General features: G+C 41.9%; 1 protein-coding gene across 1 annotated transcript; it reads right to left on the bottom strand.

Moving 5' to 3' along the window:
- Positions 1-1,522: 1,522 nt before the first annotated feature.
- Positions 1,523-8,649, bottom strand: pcolce2b (procollagen C-endopeptidase enhancer 2b). The gene is made up of 9 exons (XM_070928333.1): positions 8,501-8,649; positions 8,125-8,233; positions 7,392-7,647; positions 6,055-6,179; positions 5,544-5,680; positions 5,288-5,451; positions 4,312-4,395; positions 2,032-2,199; positions 1,523-1,653 (listed from the first exon to the last, which is right to left on the bottom strand). The coding sequence occupies exons 1-9, from the start codon at positions 8,632-8,634 to the stop codon at positions 1,523-1,525; spliced, it is 1,308 nt and encodes a 435-aa protein (XP_070784434.1). The 5' UTR covers positions 8,635-8,649.
- Positions 8,650-8,775: the final 126 nt, after the last annotated feature.

Raw genomic sequence — 8,775 nt, 5'->3', positions numbered from 1 at the left:
AGTCACAGAGGCTAATTTTAAACCTGGAACTTAACTAGCAACATATATATTATCCACCAAAGTCTCTAGACTCAGGCCCCCTATATATTATTCAGCTATTAAACCTTTTTTGTAAATAAAGAAAGCCATTGTTTTCAACAGAAAGACGAATAAAGATTTATGGAAATATTTGACATCAAGCGCTGATTTTGCTGAATACAAATGCTGCTTTTGAGATTTGAAGTTACTTGTTGATTTCTCCTCTTGAAAACTGATTTGACCACTCAGGTCTGAAAGCCAGAAAACTGTCAACTGTTCAGCCAACTGCCCGGCGGTCCAGTCCACGTGAGAGTCACATAACACACACCTGATCCTGTCTCATGCTTAGCAGAGCAAAGTTGCCTTGACTTTTCTGAACAGACCAATTCAATTATTATGTGTTTGCCGGCTGAAGGTTCTTGTACAAAGACAGACAAACAAAAGGAAAATGTTAAAGGAGTTTTATTTGGGCAGATGAAAACAATAAAATATAAATAATATTCACAGACTTTTTCATATGAAAATATTTTTCATTTCATACCTCTGCCTTTAAAAACAATGTAAGTAAATGATGTATGCTGATGGCGGCGCTTTGCATCTGTAAACAAACTGAAGAAAAGAGCATTAGCTAGGTAGGTCCTCATTTGTTTCACATAAAACCAGCATACAAATATTTTTTAAAAGAATCATGTATATATTAAATATTGCACTTTTTATCACCCCTTAAAAACTTCCAAATCCTGCCCACTGAAACTGAATACTGAATTAAACTGTAGGTTGTTAGTGTCATTAAAACTACAGCCATCAGCTGCGACAGATCCCCTATAGATATTAATCAGGCTTGTGAAATTTAAGTCTATTCAGACAGATATATTTGTTTAATACATACTAAATAATACAATATTTCACATTGTGCTCCACAGCCTCAAAAGGGAAACAACTGAAAAGTAGAATATAGAAACATTTGAAATGAATAGTGCAATCATAGGATGTCAGAACAGATGTGCACACTGAAAACTTTAAACAATTTGATTCTTGTTTGTCTTAGGGAACACGTCTCTGTGAATTGATCGCCTATTCTGGGCTCCTGTTACTGGCTACAGTTTAATTCCCTGCTAAGGGCATGACAGGAACGTGACGAGGCATAGTGATAACGGGCTGAGAATAGGGATGGAAATCTCAACTCATTGTGTTGCTGATTAATGTGAGACTAAGCGACTGGTCTTTTAATAGAAGACAGAGTGGAAGTACTTAACGTCTTCTTGTTTATTCCAAAAATATGCAACCCGCAGCAAAATGAATAAACACAAAAATATGAGTTGCCCCTAATTGAATGAATTATGTAGATTTTACTTTTTGTGCTGGCATCCAGATTCAATTTTGTTTTTGTGGCCTGTGTTTGTGTTGTTGAGATGGAGATTTTTTTTTTTCCGCTTAATTGTTTCCATCCACAGCGGAGCCTCGGGCACACCTGCCCAGTGGAGATCGTCAGAGCTACTGGGACTCAGCACCGCTTGTTTTTCAGAACGTTGAGTGCTTTCTGGTTCTTCGTCTTAAACGCCATAACAAAGTGGTGAGGGGCGATTTTCCCCCGGCCGTCCTCGTCCACCTGGCCCATGAAGACGTAGTTCAAGCCTGGTGAGGTCACACAAAAAAAACCTGAATGCAGTGGCGGAACGGCAGAGACATTCAGGGAGGCCAAATATCAGAATCTCCAAACGGCAGGTCTGTATACCATATGTTTATATGCATACATATAAACATATACATAGTGTTACACTGACTGTTTGGACAGTGAGTTCTGCCGCTCACCTCACACTTTGGGGGCGAGCTCTATCGACTGAGCGTGACGGCACAGCAAAGGAGGCAAACTCAGAGCCATAGGTTATTGAAAACAATCAACTAGGAACTACATACTGATTATCATCTTTTGTTACAGTGATTTCATACATCAAAAAAATATTCTCAAGGACCTTGAGCCAATTTAATTTCACCAGCACTCTGTGAACTCACCTCTCCTGATAAATGGACACTTCTTGCACAGGATAATGATCTTGGTGCTCATGGTCTTTCCTGCCTGCTGGATGGCCAGACTGCCTTCTTTATACACGTTGATGATGGAGACAGTGGCGTACATACTTCCTCCTCTCATCACCGCAGTAATGACAGTCCCGCTTATCACTGTCATAGACACACACACACGTCATAAAAAACAAAGTCAGGCAGTACTGAAAATCCACTAAAATAGTATATCACATAAAGATTATACAGTGCCCTTTCCTAGAATCCAACATTAACATTACACAATCCTTCTCACACTTCCTCATAAACAAGGATAAAAACCAAGACAAGGATCTAGAGATGTCAGTTTTAATCTCTATAAACAAAACTTTGGCAAGTGCTGTTTCTGGGCTGTGGTTAGAACAAAAGCCAAAGCTTCACGCACAGTGACAGCAGCAGCATAATGAGACTTTGGACAGCCAGCAGAGTAAAAGAAGATGCCACTGACTCATATCAGACAGACAATTGCCAAGATTAAGACTCTACAGCCACGCAAAAGTAAAGGGAAGTTTGGGTTCCCCATCAGGATAGAAATTAGAAATGTAGGGCTAGTATGTGTAATGTGAAGTATTTATCAGAAATACTTTATACTTTACAGCAAATGTTTCAACATCAGAGCAACGGGAGCCTGGAATTTATAGTGGGGAATTTAACATAGAAACCGCTGTAGTGAAGGGAACCTGCTTTTTTATTATCATCATAAATAATCTCAGAGAAAGTTGAACAATGTGCAGCTACTACTTTTCGAATTTTGTCTGTGAGGTGCAGCCTGTCTGTAAAGGTGTCACAGTGAATTAACGGCATAGCCTCACAACGTTTCCTTTCAGGCTTTCAACGCTCCCCTTCTGACCTTTTTATGGCTCCCTCATCCACCCATTGGTTAATAGCTCCTTCTCAAAAACTCAGAAAGCACATCAAGGATATCGTTTACTGTAATTTTAAGACTTTCAAAAGATAAACAATTCCAGGATATGGCCTTGACTGTGACGAGTCAAAGTACAATGTGTGATATCATAATTGTCCAGCAGGCAGCTAAAATGTTTTGCGTGTGAGTCAGTGGAGCAGAGGTCACTCCATATTATGTACAATACAATCTGATATAGAGAGAAAACAGATAGTGCTTTCATCTACACGTTTATTTGTAATAACCAAGTCAATTTTACAATTTGAAACTCCATGAGAAAACATCCCTCTGGTTAATTTACCCAAATACGGAAATGCTGTCTGTCTGGTTGTGCTAAACAATGTGACAAATCTGCAGGTTGAAGTTTCAGCCATTTCCTGTTTAGTCTGACCAGGTCTCCAAAAGCACAAAAAAAATACAGTTCAAGCTCACTATAAAGGAGACCTGACATTTAGCAGCGACAGTGGGGTGAGAGGGAATCACGTCTCATTCAGCATGAAAAGAATTCTTTACTCTGATGGTACCAATATGTCTGGACTTCACATACTGCCTGTTTCATTTCCTGACTGGGATGAGAATAGCCAGAGGACTGCCTGTGTCAGTAATGTTATTGTATCTGATGCTACAGTTACATAAACCAGCGAACTGCTTTTGACAATTCAACGTGCATAAATCACATCATCAGATTAAGCAGTACCAACAGTTATGACTTGAAGTGTTGATGAGACAAACTATTTTCAGTCTGCCGTCTCACCAGTTCATTTAAATGTGACGCAACATATCGTGTGCGGACTCTGCCGCCACATCACACGGGCACACTTTTTCCACATGCACCACCACACCGCTCGTCTTTCCTCAGTTCCTGATGCAAATCCAAGTGAACCCTTTGAAATGCCAGTGTTACACATGTGGTAAACATCTCCGAGAGGAAAACATCAGGGAGCAGGAGAGTAGCAAACAGAGACCGAGCCTGAATCAACACGTTCATTTATTAGCAGTTTACCCACAGTCAGAGGCTGAGCGTGCATGTGTGTGTTTACACTGGAGGTAAATGTGTCCTACTATATACACTCCTTCACTTCCTAACAGGCTATCAAGGAAGTCTTTGAGATGCGCAGTGAGAAATCAGGGGAGCAAAGATAGTGACATTATCAAGACTGTAAACTGCTTGTTAGGGGAGATTTGGCTGATGTAAATCTTCAAAGAATCTGTACTGTGTAGCTTTGGGCTTGTATTAGTAGGTATATAACAGTAGGTAAGTTCAATAATAACATGAGACTGTAGCTTCTACGGTTTAAATAAATTGCATTAAGCACTGCTGTTCTTACCGAAGTTGCTGGAGCAGTAATTGCCCTCAAGTGTTCCCCGTCTTTTGCATTTCTGCTGGCACAGCGCTACAGAGTACTTCAGAGCTGCGGAGACACACACACAAGAAAATGAAATCTCTGTAATTTTGCCTGCCAGTGATGCAAGCACTTAAGTTATGGTTGCATCTGTTTCTACTGCGGTTTTATTTATAGAATATTCTCAGCAACACAAGAGCCTCTCCAGTTGAATGGCTGTCGGCCTCAGAGACAATGTACAGTGTGTCAAATAGCAAGATAATGTGACATGTGAACATCTGTTTTTAGAGTTAGAGATAGTCCATAAAGGAAAGAACCTAGAAAATACACTGTCTAAATATTATTCTTACTGGAGAGGGGAAAAGTCAGGAAAGATAAGCCAACCAGAAAGCGTTGTCACAGTATGACATCATGGCAGGGAGGCGCCAAAATAACCTGGCTTGACTGAGGGAAATAACAACAGTGTGTGGGAATGTGAGTTTGAGTATGAAAATGAGCTGTGATTGCGGGTGCAGACACGTGCCCACACTGTATATGAACTTATGTGTTATGTGCAGTTTATACAAGAGAAATGTGAGCAAAAGACGCAGTTTTAGCATATGTTGTGTTTGAGCATGTTCTATTCACGCTTTGTATAGAGAATCACAACTACACTTTTTAGATTATGATTATGATATGAGCCATTATGTTGGCTACTTATCCACATGCACTGATTCAGAGTTAATAAGATGACACTTGAAGGGGTTAACTCTAAGCAGTACACTTCACTTCACTTTCTCTTGCCCAGATCTGCTATCAGAAGCAGATTCCAGATTTCCCTCGTGTTCAAAGTGAACGATGAACCCCACATGTTAGCAAGACAATCCAGCAGGACAAAGCCAAAATGTCTCATAGCTACATCAACAAATACAGATGTTAGAAGTCTTTAAGAGATTTTTATTGGATAAAAGTTGCTACCTACGTATTGGCCTGGTGGTGACTGGCTGTGTGGTGGTGGTGGGTGGTATCGTGGTGGTGGGGAATTTCTTTGGTCTGAACTTGTAGTGTCCAATGAAGCCATCTGCGGTCAGACTGAGATCTGACAGGAACTGGATCAGGAGCTGGTTCCCCTCTGAGAACACCGGCCTGCAAAGAAACGAAGACCGAGAGTAAACTGAGAGTTATTCATGGGATGGATGTTTTAGTGAAAATAAAATCTTCATGACAGAATCACCTACTCTGGGGGGCTGTCTCCACAGTATTTGCCAATCCTCTTGGCGTCGTTGATTTCTGCGCCATTGAAAATGGAGACGTGGTCATAGCGGCAGTAGTTATCTCTTTCCACATCAAACTTCTCAAACTTTACTTCAATTATCTGCAGCAGGAAAAAATCACACAGAAGGTCTTCTTTCATCAAGCAGAAGTTTGTAATAGGGCTATCAGGGTAGGCCATTTGATTAAAGCGTACCCTATCATTTGTGGGAGGATGTAGTCATGTTCCACACCCATTACACATTGAGCTGTCTTAAAAGAGTACTCCACAAACTGCTAGTCTGCTAGGCAAAGTCCCGACCTAATCGACAATCGGCAATCAATGATCTACTGTGGACGCATGGATGATTTTGGTTCAACAGGCCAATTTCCTTGAATCTGTAATCCTTTAAAGAGCCATTTTCTATCAGAACGTTATATATAATATCTCCTTATATTAAGGAAGAAATAAGATTAATACATTTTGAACATTCTGACCTGGTTCTTTGGTGCCACTATGTGCCAGGAGCAGGTGACACCGGCTGGGTAGTCCTTCTCAGGCCAGTTGGGCGTTTTGAAAGTCCCTGAGGGCTTGTCCAATCTGCCCCCACAGTACTGGTCCCCTGTGGAGTAATAACTTCAATTAATCTTGGACAGTCATCAGGAATCATTCAGATCTTATTCTTCATTCTTTTAAAGGCCGGGATGTACATTATATGATCCTGCAATGAACCACTTGTCTACTGTAATAGGTACTCTCATTGCCTTCTTTGTCATTATGCGCACCCTAAAACGTGAGTCACTCATTAGTTCTGTTCAGTGAACAGTTAAAAAAAAAGACAACATGCTTCCGTCAAGCATCTGTGAAACATCAGTTCAATAAACACATGAGCTATTCAGACTGTCAAAGAGCTGAATCTCTTGACGACATGTTTTCTTTGTAACATACACTTAGATTGATGTTTCCTTTCCAACGTGTCTAAAGAAGTACAATTTAGTGACAGAAATAGACACAAGAGGACATGTTGTTCAGCACAGTTCTGACAATGCTCAGAGACAGTATGGCAACAGTCTACCTGCTACCATTGTGTAAGAGCCAGGCGGGCTGGTTAATAGACATTGTCCGTTACAGCTGTCGGCTCCTTGGGTGCAGAGAACCAGCCATTAAAATTCCACAAAAACAGTAGACTTTGCAACCCTGCAGAGAGGAAGAGGCTCACTCAACTCTACGTGATACTTCTGACCTGTGCCTTCTACTAAAGTGCTCCAAAAAATGTCAGTGAGAAATTCCACATCATACTGCGAGGAGTGTTAGATATTCCTCCCTTTTCGTCCACATGCCGGGACCTTAAACCCGTAGCCTTGTCTCGGACAAATGAAACCCCCCAAAAGCTCACTGTTTTTTACTGAGCAGAAGAAAAACTATACCTCCTTTTGTTTTACTTGTGTGTCTGCATGCCTTGGAAGTGATTCACAGTATTCACAGTAGGCAAAAGCTGAACTTAACTTAAAGAGGTAAAATTTCTCTCTCTGTCTGGGCACTATGGTACCATGCAATGACCTCACTGAAGCGACTCGTGTTAAACAGCCTTGTTAATTTGCTTTTTAAAGACTGACCCTGACACACTCCCAGGCCTGTATCAGATTCCTTTAGGGGGTGAAGTCATGGCTGAGACACAGTCCCACGTGGCTCTGCTTTACATGCTTGGATAGTGGCAAGATATTCCCTACACAGCTGCTTCCCCTTGCATCCTTGGCACCTACAGTATGTGTAGGACGGCAACATTGAGAGCATGCATGCCAAAACTCTTCTTCTTCTTCCCATGTTTGCCTACCTCTCTCATGTGGGTGGGCAGCAGAGAAAACCGCTAGGAAGCCACTCCCAGCGGTGTTGGCATCAGATACCATCTGCATGAGCATCTTGTTGCCCGTGGAAACCAGGGCTCCTGGCTTGAATGTCCCGCAGAAGCGACCGAGTCTCTGCCCACTGACATGGCCACTGTAAACATCCACATAGTCATAGCGGCACAGGTTGTCGCTCTCCAAGTCAATAAAGCGGAATGACAGGACCACCACCTTTCCCTCAGGGACCTGGGTGGGAATTTACGGAGGGCATAATTTCACACAATTATCATTATTACTGAGAGCAATAAAATGTCACCTAAGTTAATCACCTCCCACTGGCTTGTTACTTCAGTGATGTCCAGTGAAACAAATGTTTTCCACATGTGATTGTAGATACTAATGTATATTGTGAACAGTAAGCCTGACCTATGTACAGCAGGCTAAATGCAACTTCATCCAGCCATACTATGAGCTTGACTGTTTAAATGCACAGTAATATAATGGAGCCAGTCAGCAGAAACTGCCTTAAGCTGGCTGTGGTAAAGTATTTTTAGAAGGAAATTAGGAGTTTGAGGTTAGTGACAGATGCATCATAGGCTACGATTATATTGGGCAGCTGTTTTGGTGTGTTTGTAATCAACAGTTTAGCTTTCAGTTTCATCACTATCGTTACTCTAGGCAATGGTAGGAAAGCAAAACATACGAATATGAAATTGGACTCACTGTGATTCTCCACACACATTTGGTATTTGGAGGGTAAACTCCTGGGTACCCCTGGCTCCCGATTACTCCAGATTCCCCTGTAATGTTTCCTCCGCATGTGAAGGTTGGTCTAAGGGGGGGAAAGAATGTTTTCTATTTTCCAAATATCAAATGATGATGAAACATATATAAACGTTAACGATAGCCTGCGGTTGATTTAACACATTTAATTCCTCGCCAATGCGCCATATGTCCTGACTGGGGGCAGCCCAGGACTGCAGAATATTCCTCTAAATTAACTCCAGTTCACTGACGCTGCCTCTCCAGAGGCTACATGAGACACCTTGCTCACTCACAAAGCTTTCAGATTAATAAAACAATGTAAATAAAGGTGTACCTCCGCTGAGCCTGCGCACAGACGTCTGTCAAAAACAGTAGACTCCATGCGCAAAAAATACTGCATGTGCTCCACATTGTTGGGTTAACGGAGCAGGCGCTTCGCCTGTTTTCGCCCCGTGGCATGAATGGCATTGTGTTCAGCTGCTCTAACGGTGGGGAAAAGTACCCAGGAGTTCCTGCGGGGAGTTTCAGTAACTGCAAGCTGGAGCAGATGAATATAGCGTTTGTTCTGCGTGGTAGGAGGGACGGAGCACAGGCTGTTGCCCCCCCCCC

This window comes from Enoplosus armatus, chromosome 21 (genome assembly GCF_043641665.1).
Source record: "Enoplosus armatus isolate fEnoArm2 chromosome 21, fEnoArm2.hap1, whole genome shotgun sequence".
Lineage (NCBI taxonomy): Eukaryota > Metazoa > Chordata > Actinopteri > Centrarchiformes > Enoplosidae > Enoplosus > Enoplosus armatus.
This window is presented reverse-complemented; position numbering and strand designations above follow the sequence as displayed.

Coding starts and splice junctions, on each gene's coding strand:
- pcolce2b (XM_070928333.1), bottom strand. CDS start 8,634: ATGCCATTCATGCCACGGGGCGAAAACAGGCGAAGCGCCTGCTCCGTT. Junction 6,180..7,391: donor TGCCCACCCACATGAGAGAG/GTAGGCAAACAT, acceptor ATTACTCCACAG/GGGACCAGTACTGTGGGGGC. Junction 2,200..4,311: donor TTACTGCTCCAGCAACTTCG/GTAAGAACAGCA, acceptor TGTCTATGACAG/TGATAAGCGGGACTGTCATT.